Here is a 23459-nt window from a genome sequence, read left to right as displayed (position 1 = left end):
ACCACAAAAGCCTTCCACTGGCCTGGTGAACTTTGCTGGGGCCTGCATCCCTCACCTGACGCTGCTGTGTTAACCTGGTGGAGAGACCCACATATCCCCAGTTAACAGAGGAAACTGAGGCTCAGGATGGAAAACTGCAATGGGCATGTGGGCCTGCTATGGCTAGGGATCCTGGCAGCTAGCTACCCTGCCTGGGAGTAGCAGGGCCCTTGCTCTGGAGGGAGGTTGACCAGGTGACTGTGTGCCCTGGTCCCCCAGCCTGTCCTTCCCCTGGAGGTGTCTCATCCCCAACCCCACAACTCAGCTCCAGGCCTCTCCACAAGAGATGGGAGGTCGGGGGCCTGGCCCTCCTCCCCCTTCCTGCTCTGGGGCTCAGGGACCCTCCAGGACAAGGCCTCCGGGAGCCTCCTTTACAGTTGGTCCCCAAGGAGTCCAGAAGTCCAACCTGGGAGGCCCTTCTGCAGTCCTGTGATTCCTCCTTCTAAGGGTCTCCAGGCTGGGCAGTCTCTGAGGCTGTGGCTCTGGGTCCATTCTCCCACCCCAGATGGAATGGAGGCTCTGGCTAGCTGGTGGCAGGTTGGGAGGGGCCTGAGAAGCATGAAGATGGAAAGTGATTCCAGTTGAGGGACTTCCCATCTGGCCCTGGTGGGGGTTGGGTGTATTCTAGTGCCCTGTGGGGGTGGCTATGTGGGCCTTCTATGTCCTGTGTCTTTGCTGCCCAAAGAAGCCAGGTGTAGTACCCATATGGGAAGGGGCCCAGCCTATTGGTGGGACATGTGTATGCACCTGTTCTCTGGCCTTGGCAGATAGGACCTCATACCCAGTCCCTGGTTCCCTCCTCCTGTGGCTAAGGGTGGTGGGAAGCCAGTGGAGGCCCCAGGAGACCCTTGAGGCAACTGAGTCAGACCACGGCTGGGAGCCTCTAGAACAGTCCTGCCCTATGGTCAAGGTCCAACATGGGCACAGTGTGCCCCACTGACACTATAAAAGGTGTGTGGGGGAAACTCAGGACCTTAGGAATTTGGGGGTTGGCTTGAAGTGACATGAGGTCAGGGAAGATCAGAGGGGAACGAGGGCCTAGGGCTACTTGGCCTTGACCCCTGAAATATCAGTTCAGCCTAAAATCCTTCCCAACTCTACTCCTGGCCCCAATTCACTGCAAGGGACTGACGTGAGGTAGATGTGTCCATAGGAAGTGTCACTCCCTTATCCCAGACTGTCTGGGCTACTTCTCCTTGGGCCTTGCCCTCTTTCATCCAGAGCCCCACTGTCCACTGCCACACCTCCATGCACACTGACCCCAGCTGTGATGCCCCCTACCCAAGGCTGTAGGGTCCTCCATCATCTTCCCTGTTCAGAAGTCCCTCCCGCCCACCCCAACACAAACTATGTGTTGCAAACTATGCATCAAGGACATAAACTGGTTGCCTTGCTTGGTCTTATGGACCTTGGGACCTGCCTAATGTTTTTCCCTTTGGAAGGAAAAGGATGGGATAGTTTTGGAAGCTGCCTTATCTTCCAGATTTGCTTTCCACCCTGAGTAGGGGAGGGGGGAGAGCATGGGGTGGAGCCTGAGGTTGTTTGGTGCCCTGTGGTACCTGGTCTTGCCTGGCTATCTGGGGCTCTGGGCCAGGGTCAGCTGGGAGTGGCAGGAGATGAAATGGAGGAGCTAGGCCCTTCCAGTCATCCCAGCTGACCAGGGTGATCCATATCGTCTCTTCCTGCCCCTTGTCTAGGTATTTACCTGAGTCCCTTGCCCCAGACAGAATGAAGAGACATTCGTGTTAGGGAACACGGCCCTGCTTCTAACCTTGACCTTGGGAAGCCACTTCCCTCTTTGAGCCTCAAGCCCTCACATACCTTTCTGCTTCACCTGATGAGGAGACAAGAAATGAATCTACTCATTTGCTCCAACATCCACTGAGGACCAAGTGCTTGGGAGAGGGAAGAGCAGGTGCAAGGATGTCATGTGAGGTGGGTGACTGTGATGTTCTAATGCCAGTCCCACTCCAGGCCAGCTCCATCCTTTCAAAATGGGGAAACAGGCTTGCATCACCAGATCAGGCCTGTTTATTGACCATGGATCCCAAGGACTTCATATTGAGGCCCAATTCAGTCTGGGGGCAGGGGCCATGGGAAATGGGGCAGCAGTTTATGGGTTAAAGTCTTCCCTTTTTCATCCTCAGTGGACTTGGAGCTGCCCAGGGCCCCAGAGGTATTCCTACCTACTCCAAGTCTTCCTTCTTAAAAGGAGGTTCTGAAAGTTAGATGCAGGGAGGGGATACCTGAAGATAAGGGTCAGGAGACAGTGCACAGGACACTTCAAGGACCAGGCACACTCAGCATGCTCAAGAGCTGGTGACTTTATGGCATTAGTGATGCATTAGCAAGTGCTTGGACCCAAGCTGTGTGCAGCAAGTAGCAGAGGACCACTGTTGGGTGAGGCACCCTGCCTTCAACAGGGGCACATCCCCATTCAGGGGGCTCTTGGGCAACGGGAAGAGGCTGAAGCCAGAAAGGGTGAATCAGGGAAGACTTCCTGGAGGACACAGGCAGGAGGGAAGTGACAGCTAGAGACTTGGAAGTTGTGAAGCAGGAGCTGGCACCTGAGAGGCCAGCCATAGGCTGTGGAGAGGCCAGGATACTGAGAAAGGGAAGAGCTAAAGGGGCAAGCCAGAGGACAGGAGACTCTGGGATGAAAGGGCAGGTGACATTCTCCTCTACAAAGAGAGCACTTCATGGCTCCCCAGTCCAGCCCTTTCCTATGGGCCTCTTCCTCTGCTGCCTTTCCTTGGGCTCTGGAGTGAGGAGGTGACTCCCTGCTGCACTGCTGTGTTCTCTATGACCTTGGCAGTTCATTTGGAAATTGGAGAGAATACTGCCTCATTCATGGGGCCTCCAGGATGAACCAGGATGGTCCCCAACAAGGGCAAGGGACCCCATACTCCTGCCCCGAGACTCCTCACCCCCACATCCATGACTGACTCAGATCTGCCCCCAGTCCTCAGCAGAGCAGCATACCCCAACGCTGTTTCTTCACTGCCTATGTGTCCAGGTGCCCTTAAGGCCCGGTTCCATCTGACTTCTCATGGGGCACCTGGAACCTAGCAGAGGGCCTGGTTTGGAATGCACAAATGAGGCGGGAGAGAAGGGCCAGAGTCCAGAGACTGCCTTACCCCCTTTCTGCTCTCCAAGTTGGCAGGTGCAGTTGTTCAAAGTGGTCTGCCTCCAGGGTGATGAGAGAGGTGGGCCACAAACACTGCATTGGTGGGGTTTTGCCTGGGACTTGCAAGGTGCCTGGGGGTTTGGGTCTGCCTGCAGCCAGGTTTGGTTTGGGAAGCAGTTTCCTTTCCTCTGGGGACCAGACCTCCAACCCCCTAACCCTAAGCAGAGGCTCCTGAGTCTTGGTTTCTGAGACTAGAGCAGGTTACCTTCATGTGTTGTGTGTGCTGTTTGTGCACAGGTGTAACATATGCATGTGCCTGTATGTCTGAAGGCCGGGGTGGGGGCGGGGGAGTTGTTCCCATTCACCCCTCCTATGGGATTCTGCTCAGTGTTTGTGCTGGCCCCAAAGAGCTCTGGTGAGTGGCCCAACTCAGCCCGCCCACCAGGCAGCAGTGCTGCCCATGCCTGGCCGTGTTGGGTGTGTGTCTGGCTCCCCTAGTGTTGGCCCCTCCCAGGGATTTGGGCAGCCTGGCCCAGCCCTGCTGTCCCCTCCCTCCTTCCTTCCCAGCCAGGCAGGCGGGTGTGGGGGCTGCTTGGCGCGCTTGCCTCTGGCTGAGGCCCAGGTGCAGGCGGTGCTCATAGCCCCATGCACCCCCCACAAGCTGGGCAGACAGGAAAATACCAGACATAGTTGTGCAAAGGTGGCTGCAGGCGGGCAGGCAGCAGGGGGTGGGGGCCACCAATGGAAGCCTGAGCCACCAGGACATGGTGAGGCCATTGTGCCAGGCTGGCCCTGTAGCATATGTCTGTATGAGGGTGCACGTGTGTGCTGGGACTCCCCTAGGCCTGGCATCACCCTCCCAGTTGGCAATGGACGAGGAAGTACATCTGGTGTGGGGCTGGTGAGGGGCACAGGGGAGACAGCCAGCATGCCTTCCAGCTGTAGCTCCCCAGTTACTACATGAGGCACCCCCTGCCCAGGGCTGGAAATGAGAATCATCAGGGTTACTAGTTAGTGGCAAGCAGGGGGACAAGGCTTGACCATTATCGGGATGCTTGAGTTACCAACCAGGAAACTGAGACTCGGAGTGATAGGGACCTGTCTGAGGCTTCACAGCCAGAGATGCCACAGGGGCTGCAACCAGGTAGCCTGACTCTGGTCACGCAGCATTCAGGGTTCCTGGCACACACTGTCTTCAGGTGCTTCTTAGCTGGGCACTTCCCTGAAGCCCCCATTACAGAGGACAGAGTTCAGATTTGGCTGGGCCACCTGGGTACCCCTTGTATCCCCATTGGGGTGGGCTGCTGGCTAGGTACCCTTGTGGGATAGGGAGGGGCTGTCTGCAGAGTCAGAGGTTTCCCAGGGAAGGCTAACCCCAGGGCCTTCCAGGAAGTGCTGCCTTCCCTGGCCCCTCTCCTGGGACTTGCTGGGCCCGGCCTCTGGACAAGCCCCTCCCTTAGGCCTGGGAGGAGGTCTGTCTCTGGCTAATCCAGGCTTTCAGTACTCAGGCTCTGGAAGGTGGCTAGGGCCTGCTGTGGTCACTCCATAGGACAGCAGAGGCCCAAGGCTTTCTTGAGGGGTAAAGATCAACCAGTAGCTTTGGCAAAGCCAAGATTCTCCCAGGTTAGGTTCTCCCCCCAACTGTCTGTGGGTATAGAGCCGAGAGCCAGTCCTGCTTTGAGCACCTTACAGCTCTAGACTGCCAAAGGCTGGGTACTCAGCAGTGGTGACAATTTATATGACAAGTTTTACTAAGTACCTACTATGTGATTGGCCCTGTTCTAGGTGCTGAATGTGTCATACTGATGGGAAGCACCAAGTCAGGATTGGATATGTAGCATTGCCTTGCTTTCTCCCCAAACCTCAGGTGGGATCCTGTTACTTTTATCATCATTCCACTTTATTCATGAGGATGGAGAGGCTCAGGTGACATGGGAAGGAAGTAGCAAGGCCAGGTTGGGGCCCCAGGTGGTCTGCTCCATATTTGGAGCCATGGCCTTCTGCCTGTCAGAAAGGGAGGCCCTGCCCCTGCCTTCCAGCCCAGGTGGCTGGGCGGCCTTCTAGGGTGGAGCTCTTGGCTAGAGCAGGGAGCCACAGCCAGTTCCCAGGAATGTGGGGCTGTGGGGCTGTTTGCTTTGGCAGCATCTCTGCCTCCAGTGGGCCTCCCCACCCAGGTCTGCTCCCCCTGGTGCCCACCCACTGCCTTCTCTGCCGCCCCTTCTCCCAGGCTCTGCACTGAGACCCCACAAACCCCTTGACAGGGAGGGGGTGCCTGGCCTAAGCTCTTGGTCTACTTCTTCCACATCCATGAGCACAGGAGAAAGTTTTGTCACTGACAAGCCACGTGACCCTGGACAGGCCACTTAAGTTTCTCTGAGCCTCAGTTTTTGCATCCAAGAACTGGGGATGAAACAGCACCTGCTGTAACAGGTGCCTCCCCTCTGGCCTTCCATTTCAACATCTGTTAAGAACAGGGTGCCCAAGCTGGACTTGCCACAGCTGACCAAAGGGGCAGTATCAGGACTATCCCAGGAGTAAGGGGTACCCCTCAAGTTGCTCTTGGCAACACTGATACACTGGTGGTCACTCACCTGACCTACGCTGTTGTAGGGTGAGTAGGGAGGTTTCCCTAGTTTAACAGAGGGCTCTGTCCTCTCTGCTTCTGCCAAGGAAACTGGTCAAGTTAGGCTGTTTGTCAGTTCGTAGTTCCTCATCTGTCACGCCCCACTCTGTCCAGTACAAATAACCCCCAACCCACCCTGCACTTCTGCCCCTCCAGGCTCAAGGCAGGAGGGACTTTATCCAGAGCCAGTTCTAGCAGTCTTCTGTTAGCCTGGTGACCTTGAGCCTCAGTTTCCCCACCGGGGTCGGGGCCTGCGGTTGGGAGGGTGGGGATGGAAGCACCCAGACCCGCCCTCTGGGGGTGGCAGTAGGGTTTACCGGGCCAAGCGCTGCAGCTGGGGGCCGCTGCAGCTGGGGGCCGTCTGCTCAGGACTGCCGCGGGCGCACAATAGCAGCCATTGTCTCGGCCCGGCCGGCGGGGGGCCCGCCCAGCCCACCCTCCGGGTGACCCCCGCCCCAGGGTGGGGGAGGGCCGTCCACAGCCCCCGCCGCCCCGGTGGTCCCTGCCGCCCCCGCGCGCTTCCTCCTTCGCCGCTGCCGCTTCCTCCCGCTCCCTCCGCTTTAATTAGTTCCTTTTGCAGCTGGAGAAGCCGCGCAAGGGCCGCGCGGCCTACCCCGCGGGACGTCGGCGTGGGAGCGCCGCGCGCGTCCCCGGCCGCCCTGTGCTAGCGCTGCGAGCCGCGGCTGCGGGTCGCTGATCGCAGCTCCACGCCGCGGGAGCAGGGCGCGAGGCGCATGGGCCCGCCACATCGGGCCCTGCACCTCGCCACCTGTCCGAGAGGGATGGGCTCCTGCCTCGGGACCGCCCCGCCGCGAGGGAGAGGCCTCGCGAACAAAGCGGCCCCGGGTCCACCGCTGGCTAGGCATGTCTTCTCTGAGCAAGGCAGGCGGCGCTCCGCCCTTCCGAGGGTCATTGCGCCCCGCCCCCCCATGCCTTAAATCAGGTGATGGTGTGGCCAGTGCAGGAGGTGACGGGACTCGAGGCATTAAAGAGAGCAGGAACCAGGCTCTCCTTCCTGCGCTTTTCACCCATCCCTGGAACAAAGAGCACAGCCAAGCCGGTGCCTGTGGATGGGGGTGGGGGAACACTTTGAGGTTGGCCAAGATCAGAGCAGGAGTGGGGTTACAGGCCATCTCCCTAGGGGGTAGGTCCCTGCGGAGGGAAAATTCTAGGCAGGCTCCTCTTGGATGGGATTGCTAGGAGGTGAGGGCTTTGGGATGGCTTCTTCCTTTCCCAGGAGCAGGAGGTGCCTGGGCTGAGTTCTGTCTTCTATAGGAATAAGCCCTTGCCTCCCTGGGTAGAACTCAGCACCAGGATTGGGGGGGGGGGACTGGGCCTGCTGATGGGGGGACTGTGCCCCCCCCCCATAAAGATGGCTTTTCTTGGGACCTCCCCAATTTTGAGACAGGGAACCAGTTTTAAGGCAGGTTCAAAGAACAAGGTGACCCAGGGCCATGGCTCCTCCCACAGCTCCCTGGAAGGGATGGAGGGGACAGTGGGGCAGGTGCCAAAAGATGTTGCTTGGGCATCATTGCCAGCGAGAGTCAGCATCCACTTGGATTCCCAGCTCCCCAAACATTATGCCTGTGGTTCCCTTCTTTGGAAGGGTTGGGGTGGAGGTGAGGGACAGGGGCTATGGGGAGGCCTGTGGCCCTGGGCCAGCAGAGGGACCAGGCCACCAGCCCTTCCTGGCTCCTGAATTCTTAATCAGCATAAATATTTACTTCCTTCCTCTCCTTCCAGGCTCTCAGCACAGAGGAGCTTTGGGGAGGTTGGACTGGGCCTGTGTCTAAAAATAAACAGGTGGAAGGACAGGCAGACACAGACAGAGAGACATAACTAGGGAGGTGGGGGTCAGGCAGAGGACAGCTCCCTGCTCAGGGAAATGGAGGAGGGGACCCAAGGTCATCCATCACTGCCACCTACCCACCTGCAAGCTGGGATCTAGGCCTCCTGAGGAGAAGGGTGGTGCTCTGGTCCCACCTCCTTTATATTGTTGGGAATGCTTGATCTGTGTATGGTAGGGGGTATGTGGCACACATAGATCTGACAGCTCCAACAGGGACAAGTCACAGACCTGGGTCTTGAAGCCAAGAGTGGCCCACCCATGCTCTAATGATGCAGGCCTGGGAGGGGTGGACAACTTCTCTATGCTCAGAGACTCCATGTTAGCCATGCATATATTGTAGGATCTGGGGATTTGTCCCAGCAAGCAGGGGGGTCTCAAGTGAAGGAAGGGACTATTTCCTGTGTGCTTGGGGAGTCTCTGAATAAGCTTTGAATTTGTAGGAGGTAGAGGGAAAGGATGAACTGCATCGAGTGGGTGAAGTTGCCAAGGGGTCTTGGTCTAGAGAAGGGATGAGAGGGGACGTGGGGGTTGTCATCCCTGTTCTATTCCTGAGGATGTTCCAGCAGCTCTGAATCCCTATGTGCACTAGCCTCACCACCATCCTGCCTCCCCAGGACACAAATTTGGGTGCAATTTTCCAGGTGGTGGCCCACCCACCATGTCTACCCTTTTGTATTAAATACAGCGAGTGACAGGATCTCATGTTAGTAGAGATTTACAGGGTGCACCAGTCTTCATGAACAAAGGCCAGGAAACAGTGGGAGTGTTTTCTCTGTGTGTAAAGACTGCTGCTGGGAGAATGAAGTGTTGAACTTGGAGGGATGAGCTGACAGCTTGGTCAGAGGATCCTGAGTCCATTTATGTGAAAATTACACCAATGAGAAATTATATGAAAATTATAGCATGAGACATATAATAGAAGAGCGCTATCACCTTTACTGTATGTGGTTTTTATGTACTGAGCTGGTCTGCTCCACCAGCCCAGCTCTGGCCAGCCTGACCACAGTCCCCATCTGCCCCCTGGTGGCAGCCCAGAGCCCTGTGGCTCCCATTGGCTTGTGGATGCCTCTCCTGGCCCCACCTGGGAAGTGTCCCCAGTCCCTTGAGGCCAAACTCTGCATTACTTGCCTGAGACTTCCCTATCAGCAGGGCTGGGCTCCCTTGGAGGTGACAGAGCTACTTGCTGAGAATAGACAAGGGTGGGCACAGAGGGGGCACTAGCATTTGATTGCTGAGGAATATCAACTGGCACCTTGAGGACACTCCTTGCCCACAGCCTGCTTCTAGGTCTTCAGAGCCAGACCAGGCAAGCTCCCCCTCTCAAAGAAATGACTGCCGGGGGTGGGGGGCTGGGAATATAGCTCAGATGGTAGAGTGCTTGCCTTGCATGTATAAGGTCCTGGGTTCAATTCCCAGCATCACCAGAAGAAAAAAAAAAAAAAAAAAGAAATGACTGGTCAGAGGTCTGGCCTTGAGTCTCATAGTTCTGCCACTTCTCTTTGACCTGAGGCAGTACCTCTAAAATTCAGCATTCATGGCAGAATGGAGGCCTTGAGCCTCCCCCAAAACTTGGAGGAAGTAGGCGTGGAACCTCTGAATAGGTGGTTGGTTCTTTCCCTAAGAACCTAGGGTCCAGATTGCTCCCTCTCTGCTCATTTGGGCTTTTATGGGTACAGCTTGAGGAGGAGCCTGGGGTCAGAGTCACAGTACAGCTTCTGTCCTTCCCCAGGTTCCTGCCTAAAGATCAGCTGGGTGCCCCCTTCTGCCTGCTATCCCCTCCAACGCCAGCACCCCATCACCATGCACTCCTTGGACGAGCCGCTTGACCTGAAGCTGAGCATCACCAAGCTCCGAGCGGCGAGAGAGAAGCGGGAGAGGGTGCTGGGTGTGGTCCGGCACCGCACTCTGCAAAGGGAGCTGGGCCTGGTGGATGATAGCCCCACACCTGGCTCCCCAGGCTCCCCACCCTCAGGTACTGCACCAGGCAGGGTGGGGGACTTGCACTTGACCGAGCATTGACAACAGTAAGAAGAGCGGAGGTGTGTCCACCAGAGCACAGCCACAGCCCCTGGCTTCTTCCAGTTTAGAGTGCTACCCACAAGTTTGTCCATTCATCCTCCCAACAGTTCAGTTTTGAAGGGAGCAGAGAGCTGAGACATAGAGCCAGGGTTCAAACTGAGGGCCCTGGGAGAATTTGGTAAGGGGTTTCAGAGGTCTAAAAGTAGTAGCATAGGTCCCAAGATCTCACCTGGGCTTTGAGGTGTTGAGGTTGGTCAACCAGGGAGCCAGGTGAGTTCAAGTTCTTTTCTATTATTCATCCTGTGTGCCAGACCAGTCTCCTCTATAAAATGGGTACTTCCTCTTTTATCCCACTTTGTCTTACACAGTTGGCTGAGCGCTCAGGGTGATGAAAGTTCAACAGCCGACAGTATCATTACGTCTGTCAGATGTGCGGGCTGCTCCCACAGTCCTCTGGGGGGCCTAGCTGACATCTGCTCCCCGCGTCACAGTGGGGATCCTGAGGTGGTAGGACCTGGCCCACCAGGACTCTTGACTCCAGCATCTTGAATCATGCCTTTCCCTTAGGCTTCCTGCTGAACCCCAAGTTTCCTGAGAAGGTGGATGGACGCTTTTCTGCAGCCCCTCTGGTGGACCTCAGCTTGTCACCACCGTCTGGACTGGACTCCCCCAATGGCAGCAGCTCACTCTCCCCCGAGCGCCAGGGCAATGGGGACCTGCCTCCAGTGCCCACTGCCCCGGTAAGAAGGGTGAGGATTTTGGAGAGGTGTATTGCTTTCCTGGGGCTCTGTAACATTATTCTCCCACAGTTCTGGAAGCTCAAGTCTACAAAGTATTGGCAGAGCCATGTTCCCTTGAAAGCTCCAGGGAACAATCCTTTCTTGCCTCCTTGGCAGCCCTAGTCTGGTACCCCTATCACCTCAGTCTGCCCCATCTTCACATGGCCTTCTTCCCTCTGAGTTTCTGTGTCCTTATCTTCCTCTCTTTTCTTTTATAAAAACACCAGGTACTGAATTTAGGCTACCCTAATCCAGCAGGACCTCATTTTAACTTGATTACATTTGTGAAGATCCCATTTCCAAATAAGGTCACAAGCACAGGTACCAGGGATTAGGACTTAAATCTATCTTTTTGGGGGACAACATTCAGCCCATTCCAGAAGGGGACAGGGTCTGCAAGGGGGTCTCAGGAGGGCACTGACCAGCTCTCCCCCTTGCCCTTACTCCCAAGGACTTCCAGCCACTGCGATATCTGGACAGTGTCCCCAGCTCCTTCCAGTTCTTCCTACCCCTGGGCTCTGGGGGGGCCCTGCATCTGCCTGCTTCCTCCTTCCTCACACCCTCCAAGGACAAGTGCCTCTCGCCAGAGCTGCCCCTGCCCAAGCAGCTGGTGTGTCGCTGGGCCAAGGTGAGTGGGGGCCATGAAGAGTGGTATGGGGCCCAGGGCAGGGGCCCCACACAGGCTCAGAACCCTGCCTGGCTCCACAGTGTAACCAGCTCTTCGAGCTCCTGCAAGACCTGGTGGACCATGTCAATGACTATCACGTCAAGCCTGAGAAGGACGCAGGGTACTGCTGCCACTGGGAGGGCTGTGCCCGCCATGGCCGTGGCTTCAACGCCAGGTGAGGGAGCAGGGGCAAGGGCGGGAGGAAGGGGCTAGGTCTTCAGCAAGCTGAGCGTGCCCCTGTGCCCTCCCTGGAGCAGGTACAAGATGCTCATCCACATCCGCACGCACACCAACGAGAAGCCGCACCGCTGCCCCACCTGCAATAAGAGCTTTTCTCGCCTGGAGAATCTGAAGATCCACAACCGGTCCCACACAGGTGAGAGGCCTGGTTGGGGGTCTTTCCTACATAGGAGAGCTGGGCAGGCTAGGGACAGAAAGGGCAGGCACCCAGCAGGCAGGAAGGAAGGACTGGGCCTTAGCAATGAGGAACAAATCTTATTGATCATGACCCTTTCAGAAGGCCACTTGCTGGGGGAGCCCTTCCTAAGGGTCAGACCCCAACATACACTGAGCATGGACACAACTTCCTGTGTCCTATCTGTATGATCTGACTAATAGCTAGCTACCTCAGGACAGCAGAGACTGGGTCTGCATTGCTCCCTAGTCCCTGAGCCACAGAGCCACAGCCAACTCTTATTCACAGAACCATAGAACTAGTTTTACATTGTCTAATCACCATTAAAAAGAAAAGAAATAGATGACATTAATTTTTAAGTTTTCATTTTTTAGTTGTACTTGGACACAATATTTTTATTTTTATTGGTGCTGAGGATTGAACCCAGGGCCTCGCATATGCCAGGCGAGCGCTCTACCGCTGAGCCACTACCCCAGCCCCAATTATATATTTAATTGAATCCAATATATATATTTATTTTTTAATTTTTTTTTAGAGAGAGAGAGAAATTTATTTACTTTTTAGTTTTTGGTGGACACAACATCTTTATTTTATCTTTATGTGGAGCTGAGGATCGAACCCAGCGCCCCGCGCATGCCAGATGACCGCGTTACCGCTTGAGCCACATCCCCAGCCCCAATATATATATTTAAACTGTTACCATTTAAATCATTTCAATTTAAAAAAAAAAAAAATCAGTAAGACACTGAAAATCCTTACTTCAGACAGTCTTTGAAACCTAGTGTGGTGTTTCTTTTTCTGGTCTATAAGTCACTCTCACAGCACATCTCTACTTGGACCAGCTGCATTTCAAAGGCATAGCAGTCAGCTGGTTGCTGTCCTAGCCAGTGCAGTGGTAAAGGCTTAGTAAATATGGAGCCATTTTGAACAAGGCCAAATGAAAGGGCACACTAGTGAGCCCACCTAGAGCTACATAACCTCCAAGGTGGAGTTCTGCCTGCTTAAGTTTACCAGCTGCATGGGGCAACCTGATGGTATACAGCAAGGCCATGGCAGAGCTGGGGCTTAACCAGGTTGGGTTCTGCCTGCAGCAGCCAACTGAGTCAGCTCTTGTGTTACATTGCTGGGGATGCCTCCCAAATCACAATCCTTGATCTGAGAGATCTGGGCCTGGGGAATGCTGAGGATGTGGGTGGGAATATCTGAGAGTAGGGCAAGATCCCCTTATGTGGCCTACCCCTGCAGGTGAGAAGCCCTATGTCTGTCCCTATGAGGGCTGCAACAAGCGCTACTCCAACTCGAGTGACCGCTTCAAGCACACTCGCACCCACTACGTGGACAAACCCTACTACTGCAAGATGCCTGGCTGCCACAAGCGCTACACAGACCCCAGCTCTCTGCGCAAGCACATCAAAGCCCATGGCCACTTCGTGTCTCACGAGCAGCAGGAGCTCCTGCAGCTACGCCCACCCCCTAAACCACCACTGCCCACTCCTGACAGCAGCCCCTATGTTAGTGGGGCTCAGATCATCATTCCCAACCCTGCTGCCCTCTTTGGAGGCCCCAGCCTGCCTGGCCTGCCCCTGCCCCTGGCCCCCGGCCCCCTTGACCTCAGTGCCCTGGCCTGTGGCAATGGCGGGGGTGGTGGGGGTGGTGGGGGTATTGGCCCTGGGCTGCCAGGCCCTGTTCTGCCCCTCAATCTGGCCAAGAACCCACTGCTGCCCTCTCCCTTTGGGGCTGGTGGACTGGGCCTGCCTGTGGTCTCCCTCCTCACTGGCTCCGCTGGTGGCAAGGCAGAGGGGGAGAAAGGGCGTGGGTCAGTGCCCAGTAGGGCCCTGGGCACAGAGGGCTGCAAGACTCCCCTCGAAAGGACGGAGAGCAGCCGCTCCCGGCCAAGCCCTGATGGACTCCCCCTGCTTCCAGGCACTGTGCTGGACCTGTCCACAGGCGTCAACTCAGCAGCCAGCAGCCCAGAGGCACTAACTCCTGGCTGGGTGGTCATCCCACCAGGCTCTGTGCTACTCAAACCAGCTGTAGTGAACTGAGCCTGCTTACCTACCTACCAGCTATGACAGCTCAGCCAGCAGCTCTGGGCCCCACCCTGACGAACAGAAACTCTTCTGCGAAATAGCAATAATGTCCTACTGCCCTGGGGCCTGGTGGTCTGTGCTCCCTGGGAAGCTGCAGTCCCAGATGAGTTGGGCAGCAAGGATGGTGCTAGAAGGTCATTGTTGCCTTCCCAGGTCCCAAGTGAGGACTTGGCCCTGACCATGCTCTTGGGTGCTGAGGCCTTGCTCACCCTTAGGCCCCTGCCCCACAGCTTCTGAGGCCCTCTGCCCATCCTCCACCAGACTCTTAGTCCTTGGTTTCCCACCCTGGTGCCTCCTTCATCCCAGGGCCAACTTGAGCAGGTTGTCTTCCCTCACTTGCCCACTTATCAGCCACAGAGGCCAGCAGCGACTGCTTCCCAACACTGGGAGCAAAGTAGCATCTGCCCTCCTGCTGGTCCGGACCACCCCCAACTTCATGTGATGAGCTGTGAGGAGCCCCCACGGGGCCACAGCACCCCTGCAGTCTCACCCTAGACCCCTTTCCCTCTGGCCTACCCCCTGGAGGGAGAGAAGATAAGATGCAGACCCTGGCTAAGCCACAGGAAGAAGCCATGCTGTTCCCCACCCACCCCTATGACAAGGTGCCTTCCTGCTCACTAGAGAAGGGAGGCCTGCTTGGTCAGCTGCCATCATCCCTCATTCAGCCTGAATCAGACTGCACTGCCAGAGGGCCAGCAACATTCCCAGGTGAAGGGCCAGCTGACCACTCACTTGCCCCTATACCCTGGAATGATCTGACTCAGGCATCCTGAGCGTATGGGAAACATGGAGCCAGGGAAGGAAGGTGTCAGATGGACAGTCCTGGTGCTAGGACTTAATCCAAGCCCAGACCAGGCTCCATCTTGGTCATCCCAGCTGGGACTGGCCTCATGGAGAGGCCTACAGGGCACTGGTACTGAGGCGAGAGGCAGCTTCTGGTCTTAAGGCACCAAGACAGCATGCAGGGGAGGAAGTGGAGGGAGCTTTCTGGCCATTGACTGAGGCCTGGGTCTGTGGGAGACTGGGCAGCCAAGCATGGCTACGGGAAGGCCCAGCCCCTCTGCCTGGAGGAAGGAGCTGGACTTGGGATGTTGTTGCCTCTGGCTTTTTCTCAGTTGAGCCTGATCCTAAGAGACTCCCACTCAGCCAGCTCCCCTAGGGTCTAGCTATTATGCAGGGGCAGAGTATGCCAAGGATATAGGATATTGATCCCACTGCCCAATCTCCAGAAGCTAGGCTATCCCAGCATGTCCCACTCAACCAACCCTGGGCCTTTTGTTCCCTTCCTGCCAGCAGCTGGGAGCTCTGGCTTCTAGAGCACCTTTGTCACTAGTCTGCAAAATGGCCAATCCTCTCCAATTCCCCACCCATAGAACAAAAGAGCCACCAGATGGCAGTGGGGTCCTCCATAGCCCTGTGGTTCCTCTGAGCAGTTCTGATCCCACTCTTTCCTGGACTGCCCTTCTGTCCCAGAAGGGTCACCCTGACCTGGCAGTCCCTGCTGCTGGTCTTAGAACCCCAGTCCTGACAGGGCCTGGCCATGCTGGCTCTGCCCCTTGATGGGGCTGTGAGCAAGGTAGAAAGGAGCAGGTCTCTTTTCTTTGGGTCCACCCTGGACCCAAGCACCCCCCCTCATCCCTGTTAGGGCCCTAGGCCTTCAGTCCCTAGCTTGGGGGATGTATGGTTTGACTCAAGCCCAGGAGCAGAGGAATAGGGCACTGGAAGGTGACATTAGCTCAGCATGTGATTTGGTGATAGACCAGGCTTGGAAGGGCCAGTATACTTTTCGTTGTTGTTGGTTTATTGTTGCACATTCCAGGATATCAGTATTTTAACAGGTTCTAAGTGCCTTTCTATTGTAGCTTATGTTTTTCCTCCTCTTGGCTCCATTGCTGTTAGCATAGAGTTTAAAAAAGAGATAAGCTAATGACTATAACAATATATTCCTCCATGTGAGAGGAAGTTTATAAAGAAACAATAAAAGTGAGTTGCAAAGATGGTTTCTGTGTCATGAACATGCTAGGAACGGGGCTGACCTTAGACTGTCTGGCTCTGTGCTCAGCTTTGGGGTCTCCCAACTATATTACCTAAAGCCCCTGATCTGGGGTTTCTCTTCAGCCTTTAGGTGCCAGCCTCAATGTGAGGCTGAAAGCAGGTCAGCCCAGCTGGGAACTGGAAGGAAAGAAGCGTGAGGGTTGGGTTCTGAGGAGCAGAGATGGAAGATTCTGGACTAAGCATTACAAGGTTCAGGTCCCTAACCTGCTATGACTGGTGAGCCATGCCTTGGTCCAGGGATAGGCTGGCCAAGGTTCTCCCTCAGTCATGTACGGGAGCATTCTGCCCAGCTCACCAAAAACATCATATCCAAGCCTGGGCCAGGGGCTTTCACCCTGAGGGTGGGGCAGGAAAAGACCTGTGGGATGGTAATGGGTTTCCATCTGGCAGGATGCAAGGGAGGGAGGGGAACTAGGTGCCATGGGAGCAGGAGCAGCTGTGTGACCCCTCAGGCAGGCTCTTACATAGTGGGACTGCTCAACAATCTCACCATCTGAACCCAGCTCCTGAGGCTGTTAGCTGTTGCCCCCCCACCCCCGGGTCCCCAGCAGAGCCCTACAATAGGCAGGAAGAGCAACTGGCCTCCTGGAAATGGGATACATGCACAGGAGAAACACAGAAGAGATTTATTACCAAGCTATAAGTTAAGAGGTGGCAGGGAGAGGAGAGCTGCATGGTCACGTTCTGGGCACCTGCTCTTTCTCTTTCTCCTCTTGGGCCTGGATTCTGAGTTCCTCATCCAGGCGCTCCTTTGCCCGGACAACCTGGAAGGAGGTGAAAGATCAGGGCTCGGCAGAGCCTCTACCCTTTGCCCCTCACCTACAGACAGGATTCTTCATTTCCTGGCTCAGGCTACCTTTCTGGAGGGCAGCCCTCCTCCACAGGAGCCCTAAAGGCTGGGTTTCTGCACCAGTAGACCAGTGTTGGTCTGGTATATACCACCAGTGGCTGCTCCTGCTCCTTCAAGGTCTGAATGCTGGGAGGGCCACTGTCCCTTCAGCTGAGCCCTACAGAACTGAGGCAGCCAGAGGAGTGGCAATTTGAGGGGGTGGGTGTCCTCTCTGAGGCTAGGGCACCAGGGAAAGGCCTGGCATACCTCACTACCTGCCAACTCCCTAACTGCCAGCTGCCCTGCCAGGGGTCCCAACTGAGGAGAGGAGGTATGTGGCTTATCCTTCTTGAAGAATCAAAGAGCACTTACCTTGGATTGTAGGTAGAAGGAGCCGCCCACGGATTTATCATTCACCTTAAATAGATGTTCATAGTTCTGCAGGGGAGAGGAGACGGAGAGCAGACTGCAAACTCTGAATGAGACACCAGGAGAAGCTGATGATAAGGGAAGTTAAAGGGCCTGACCTCTACACCCCATATGCCACACTGTGCAACCCAGGAGGCTGCCATGACCTAAAGGGGCAGAGACAGGACAGATGCCCATAGAGGGACAGCTTGGCTGCTACTACCAACAGCTCTGCCTCTGCAACTGCCCTGCCTGGGGCCTAAAACTTAACAAGCAACAGTGGCTTCCTCAGTGGGAGTCCCAGCTGGCTTCAGTCAGACCCACTGCACTTACCCACTTCTGCCAAGCCTCCCCTACCCCAGTCTTACCCCCTTACCTTCTGGACCTCCTCGGGACTCAGTTTGGAGACGTTGAGAATCTGCTGGGCCTCCTGAAGACTGAGGCCAGAGAGGTTGGATGCAGCTGCAGACTGGTGCCCAGCTCGTCCCCGGGCATCAGCTGCGGCTCGGCTGGCTGTGTGGACACATGGGTGATCGCTCAGCCCTCCATGGCCCAAAGCTCCCCCTGAGCCTTCCGGATGGGTGGCTCACCCCTGCCAGGTGGCACAGAGGAGACATACAGGAACGGAAGTGGCCAGGAGTAGCTCTTCTCCAGGACTGGTTTCTTTTGGGGGAGGGGGCAGGAAAGTAAGGACAGACAAGCCTTACTGGAGGACAAGGTCTGACCATCGAGCCTGGGTTATGGTCCCCTACTAGATCATAAGCTGACCTAGTCCTCTTCTCCCCCTACCTCTGGTCCCAGGGGCAGAGCAAATTGGGGCACTTTAGGATATGGGGACCAGGCGGAGTGAAGCTGTGGCCAAGGGAGGAGCAATAGTTCTGCTGGGACCTGGCTGCCCAGCCAGCACCCAGACCACCAAAGCAAGCTTGCCTCTAGTGACACTAAAATCAGAAGCCAGTAAACATTTCCTTACAGGGTCAGATAGAAAATATTTTAAATTTGGTCAATTTCACCTGCATTGGAATTACTCAGCTCTCCCTGATAGCAGCCAGAGAATGTGGCTATGTTCCAGGAAAACTTAATTTACAAAAACAGATGGACAAGTGGGCCAGTTTGCCAGCTCCTGACCAGGATATTCATGTTAACCAAGTCTCACTGGACATAAACCTCTCTCTCACATGGGAAGGTCCCAAAGTCTGGCATTACCCCCTACCACAAAAGAGTGCCCCAAGCCACCCAAGCCACAGAATGCTTTCTCGTGGAGGGAATCACTGCATTCATGACCAGGCTGAGCTACCAAGGAAGATCTGACCTGGGCAGAAGCTCTCAACTCAGGAGAGAGGGGCCCATGCTTACCTGCAAACTCCTGCCGCAGGGCCCGAGCAAAGGCTCTGCCTACCACCTGTACGCCCATCACAATGATTTGGGCCAGGTACTTGGCCTGTGGGCAGAGTAGGCATCTGGTTAGAAGGCTGCATTCTCAGGGTCTGCAAAGTGGGGAGTCTGGAGATGGCTGCTGAGGAACTGAGAGTATGGCCACAGGCCACCTTCTCCAAAGTGCCCTGATAAAAAGCTTCTGCTTGGGGTGGCTTCAGATACTTACTGGAGTCTCCAGAGGCAGACTGGTCCCCCTTGACCTTCAGGAAAGTCAGAGAAAAACCAAAGCAATGTGGCTACAGGGGATGGAGGGCACTGACGTTAGTAAGAAACACTGTGGCCTGGGATCCAGAACACAGGGACAGTCCCAGACCTGTTACCAATTCACCCTCTATCCCAGAACTGACAATGACTCTTCCTGTGCTTCTCAGATTATCTGGTCCAACCTTCTTTTTTCCAGTGGGGAAATTCAGATCCATTCTAACCATAAAGTCCTATGACTTGGAGTTCATTCCATTCAATACAACAAAAAGTTACTACAGGTCTATTTAGAATATACAGTCTCCAGCTTCAGGAGCTAAAGGCCCATTAGGAGGGTAGTTAGACAATCACAGGAAGGACCTTTTGATTATCAAGAGTAGGGCTAGTTCATTTGTTCAGCCACTGGTTCGCCTATTCCTTCAAACACTAGCCAGAGTCTACACCACCCACTGCACAGCATACACGGAGCCTGGTCCCTGTCTTGAGCTGGCCACATACTTACATGGCCTGGCATGGAAATCAACTGCAGCACAGCAAGGTTATACAGACCCCAGACTATGATTCAGCATGCCACAGACATACCTCACTAAGACACAACCAGACGCTCAGTCAGTAGAGGGAACACTGAGGAATGAGAGAGGTTCTGGGAGAAGATGGTGCTTCTCCTGGGCTAGGTTCTGAAGAGCAGATAGAATCATGATGGGAATCTTAGGACTCTGAAGCAGAGGAACAGGGTAGGGGAATAAGATACATCCTGGGAGCAGCCAGAGATAAGAACAGAAAGGCATATGACATGGGAAAATTTATAGACTATATTGTGACATGCAGATAACATAGACAACATGTATAAAAAAATGATCCTATGTCCATGAAATGGTACAAACAGGGTTGCACAGAGGACACAGGAGGCTGCTCAAAATGGGTTAACAGTGTTCATGTGGCAGAGTCAAGTAAGTTGCCCTTTCTTCTTTGTACTTTCCTGTGGTTAGAGTTCCCCTTGGTCAGCAAGTACTGATTGAGCTTGTGTGCCAGGCACTGTGCCAAACATGTTCTATTGTTTGTGCCATATAATCCCAATAACTCAAAGGGCTTAGTGACCAAGGACAGGCAGCTAGTACTTGAGTGAGGGAGAAGGAACCCAGAGCTGGCGCTATGTGACAAGGTAGCTGCGGGCTGCTGCCTCACAAAAATCCCAAGATAAGGCAGGGTGACTAAGCAAACTGATCCAGAAGCCAAAGAGGGGCAGGGGCTGTCAGATTCCAGTGGAATTCGGACTCCAGAAGTGACCTAGTTTGGCTTTCAAGGCCTTGTCCTTCCCTAACAGAAGGGATGTGATTATGGGCCATCAGGGGAATGAATAAACACAATTTGGTTTGCATTTCACAAGTAGGTGGAAATTTTATAAGTTCTGGATTTCATACAAGAAAGTAAAGCCTAAAGAAGACCCTCATGTAATCAAAGGCAAGATTGCAGCCAGCTGTACTGGAGGTGTACGAGGAATAGCATGTGTTTGCTGACTGTGTAATCTCACCTGTCTTCTGTCCTCCTTGCCTAAAAGCTACAGGCTCTCAGGTGGAATACTGGCCTTGCATGACAGGGTAGTCACTACCTCCAGAGGTTCCCTGAGCCTGAAAAACCCCTTAGGTGATCTCACCTCCACCCAAAAGCCTCTGTCCTCTGCTGCCAGAGGCTTAGCATAGTCTTGTAATCACTGGTTACTTTTCTGCTGAGGCCAATGACCATTGCTAAATAATGCACATTAAGAGGAAAGACTGGGCTGGGATTGTAGCTCAGTGGTAGAGCGCTTGTCTTGCATACGTGAGGCACTGGGTTTGATCCTCAGCACCACATAAAAAATAATAAATAAAATAAAGATATTATGTCCATCTACAACTAAAAAAAAAAAAAAGGCTGACAGCTGGCTATACCTCAGTGATAGAGTCCTTGGTTAGTATGCACAAAGCCCTGGGTTCAAGCTCCAGTACCCCAAAACAGAAAACAAAAACACCAAGGCTGTAACTGGGAAACTTCCCTAACCATGTCCTCCATGTTTTAAATCAAAGTTGTGCTGGGTATGGTTGCACATGCCTGTAATACCAGAGACCCAGAGGACAGAGGGATTATAAATTCAAGGCCAGCCTCAGCAATTTAGCAAGGCCCTAAGCATGTTAGTGAGACCTGTCTCGAAATAAAAAATAAAAAGGGCTGGGGATGTAGCTCAGTGGTTTAGTATTCCTTGGTTAAATCCAAGTACCAAAAATGAAAAAAATAAATAAATCAAAGTGGCATGGTAGCCTGTGGTTCTACTGTCCAGAACTCTCTACAACTGCAGGGATGGCAGGATTGGCCCACAAAGTTTCAGCAGCTACCCTGGCTGGTGGAGGGAGCTGGATAGAGGGCAGATGGAGGCCACCAAAGTTCCTGCAGGGTCACCTCCTACAAACCACTGGGGAAGGAGTATGGTATAGTGGTAACAGAAGGCTCTGGGATCACCTGTGGCCAAATCCTGGCTGTGTGGCCCTGGAAAAGATCTCAATCCCTCTGAGCCTATTTCCTCACCTATAAAATGAGGACAATGATAGGGCTGTCACAGAGATTATATAATGCCTATAATGTGTCTGGCATGGACCTTAATAATACAGTAGGTGATCAGTAAGTGTTGCTTTTCATTAACTACTGCTGTTTCACAAAACTTGGCAATGGCTAGACAGTATGGAGTAACAAAGTTTATAATAAAGCAGTTCATTTGATTCCTCAGGGGTGAAGGCTGCAAAATGCTGTATTCCCCAGGGAGCCAGGAAGCAGTTAGGGAGATACTTAGACTGGAAACCTAACTTTGCTTCTCACTAGTTGGGTGTCCCTGGGCAAGTTACTCAACTTCTCTAAACCCTGTTTTCTTATCTGCAAAATGAAGAAAAGAATACATTTCTTATAGGAGAGTCATAAAGCCATAAAGGAATGCATGTAAAACCAACTGGACACACAGTGGCAGGCCAAAGCAAGAGTTCAACAGCTGGCTTTACTTCTGGACCAGACCCAGTTTGGTGTTAATGGTCTGGCAATCAGGTGGTGCTGCCAACTCTCATCCACCTATTCCAACCCAAACATTCCCTGAACACTGACTATGGGTCAGGCCATGCTCACAGCTGGGGATTCATGGTGGGCAAAGTTCTGGAAGCTGCAGCCACTGCAGGTGATCCAAAGTGCCACCAGATGAGGCCCCTCCTGGAAAGACCTAAAACAACCCATAATACACTAACTGATACTTGGGTCTGAAAGTCCCAGTGAAGACCAACCATTGGCAATCAACTTCGGGTCAAGCAGTAGGCAGACAGCAGAGGTCAGAGCCACAGGACTCCAACCTGGGACCCACAGCGGGCAGCACATAGGCTTTTTCTTCTGTAAAGCAACATGGCAAATACAAGACCGCAGCCCTGAAGTTAGGGCAAAGTACCACAAGTAATATTAAGGAGACACTCAGAAATAAGGATTATCCCACTAAAAGTACATCAAGAAAGGAGCTCAGCTTTCTGACAAATGTGCTACATTCCTTCAAGGCACAGCTGCAGGCCCTCAGGTTGGTGAGCAGACTGCCACTAAGACTCACTTCCTTCTCAAGGACATGCTGAGCTAGCAAGGGGGCTCTGGTCACTCAGGGCCTCTACAAACAGCTGCTGGTATCACAGCTAGGCAGGAAAAAGGCCAGGACCACAGGGGCCCAGAGCCCAATCTGCATTTGAATGAATGTGGCTGCCCAGGAATGGACAGTTAACCACACCACCCTCAGCTGCGCTTCAGACAAGGCTGGAGTCTTATACTCTATGCTCCCAGACAAGGTTTCCAAATGCCTCCTAACCCCTCAGCTGGGGAAGGGCTCTGGCCATTGCCCAATACACACACCGTTCTCCACTTGGCATTCACATCTCTCCATCTGGCCTCAACTAACTTCTCCGCCTTATTCTCCCCTTCACCTCTCCCCATAATGCAAATGCACCCTCTACTCCTAGATCAGTTCTTACACTTTTCTTCTCCACGTGTGCTCCAAATTCCTCCACTTTGAATATCTTCCCTCCTGACACTGTCTAAACCCCAGCCCTGCGGGAGTCGCTGGACGTCTAACAGCCCACCTCCGGTGGGAAACTTTCCCAGCCTCCTCCTATCATACTTATCCACAGCATTTTCCTTTCCTACGGATAGAGTCCCTCAAGTCATCGACTGGCGGATACCAACTCCGCGACCTTCAGGGACGGTGCTCAGGAACCTGCCTTTTCAAAGTTCCCGGGAGGCCTCCGTGGAACAGGTGTGCGCATGCCCCCTCCGGTCGCCCGCGGCGGCTCGCTCTCACCCGGCTGAGCGGGCGGCGACGGCAAGGACCCGCGCGCGCGTCAGCCAGGTGTGCCGCTGCCTTCCGCCGGCGGCGTTTCCCGGCGGCCCCCCCCCGCCCGCTTCCCGCCGCACGCGCGCCCTCAGCACGGCCGGAGCCCCATCACCCTCCCCAGCCTCCCTGTTCCGGCGGCGCGTCCCGGGTCTCACCATTGCGACCGCTCTGCCTCGGGGTCGCAGACTCCCGCTTCCTGGCCCCGCCGCGCCGGCTCAAGGGCGGCCGGCGGGTCACAGGTTAAAGGAAACAGCAAGGCGCGTGCGCGAGGCCGCGCTGGGCATGCGCGTTACCTCGGCCCGGAAGGAGCGCTGTCGTGACGAAAGAGGGGCGGGACCTTCGGTGGGCGGAACCTTCCTTGGGCTCTGGGGATCACCAGGCGAGCGATGGATGGTCCCAGCCCCTCCAGGTGGCCCTCCAGCTGGGGCGCCAAGACTGTTTCTTCCCTTAGTTTTGCCAAAAATACTTAAAACGAAAACATCATGTGAAATAAACGAATATAATATGAGGTAGGATGCCAAATTTTCGGGAATATCTAAGAAA

General features: G+C 54.5%; 2 protein-coding genes across 6 annotated transcripts; one reads left to right on the top strand and one right to left on the bottom strand.

The window, feature by feature from the left end:
- Nucleotides 1–4945: 4945 nt before the first annotated feature.
- On the top strand, nucleotides 4946–15603 carry Glis2 (GLIS family zinc finger 2). 2 transcript variants are annotated; one of them, XM_015490792.2, is made up of 7 exons: nucleotides 4946–5033; nucleotides 9368–9610; nucleotides 10225–10397; nucleotides 10888–11064; nucleotides 11145–11278; nucleotides 11358–11479; nucleotides 12764–15603. In XM_015490792.2, exons 2-7 carry the CDS (start codon nucleotides 9439–9441, stop codon nucleotides 13561–13563), a joined length of 1578 nt encoding a protein of 525 aa, XP_015346278.1. In that variant the 5' UTR covers nucleotides 4946–5033; nucleotides 9368–9438; the 3' UTR covers nucleotides 13564–15603. The 2 variants fall into 2 exon arrangements, with proteins under 2 accessions (XP_015346278.1, XP_015346280.1); XM_015490794.2 differs by having other exon boundaries at nucleotides 4957–5033; nucleotides 11361–11479.
- Pam16 (presequence translocase associated motor 16) lies at nucleotides 15389–23227 on the bottom strand. Of its 4 annotated transcripts, none has more exons than XM_048789242.1 (6): nucleotides 23072–23227; nucleotides 18257–18341; nucleotides 17277–17413; nucleotides 16865–16930; nucleotides 16297–16427; nucleotides 15389–15780 (listed from the first exon to the last, which is right to left on the bottom strand). In XM_048789242.1, the coding sequence occupies exons 1-5, from the start codon at nucleotides 23072–23074 to the stop codon at nucleotides 16341–16343; spliced, it is 378 nt and encodes a 125-aa protein (XP_048645199.1). In that variant the 5' UTR covers nucleotides 23075–23227; the 3' UTR covers nucleotides 15389–15780; nucleotides 16297–16340. The 4 variants fall into 4 exon arrangements, with proteins under 4 accessions (XP_048645199.1, XP_048645200.1, XP_048645201.1 ...); XM_048789243.1 differs by having other exon boundaries at nucleotides 15389–15500; XM_048789244.1 differs by lacking the exon at nucleotides 15389–15780 and adding an exon at nucleotides 19121–19254 and having other exon boundaries at nucleotides 16275–16427; nucleotides 23072–23177.
- Nucleotides 23228–23459: the final 232 nt, after the last annotated feature.

This window comes from Marmota marmota, unplaced genomic scaffold, assembly GCF_001458135.2.
Source record: "Marmota marmota marmota unplaced genomic scaffold, marMar, whole genome shotgun sequence".
In the NCBI taxonomy this organism is placed as follows: domain Eukaryota; kingdom Metazoa; phylum Chordata; class Mammalia; order Rodentia; family Sciuridae; genus Marmota; species Marmota marmota.
Note: the sequence above shows the minus strand (reverse complement) of the source record. Positions and strands in the feature narration are given on the sequence as shown.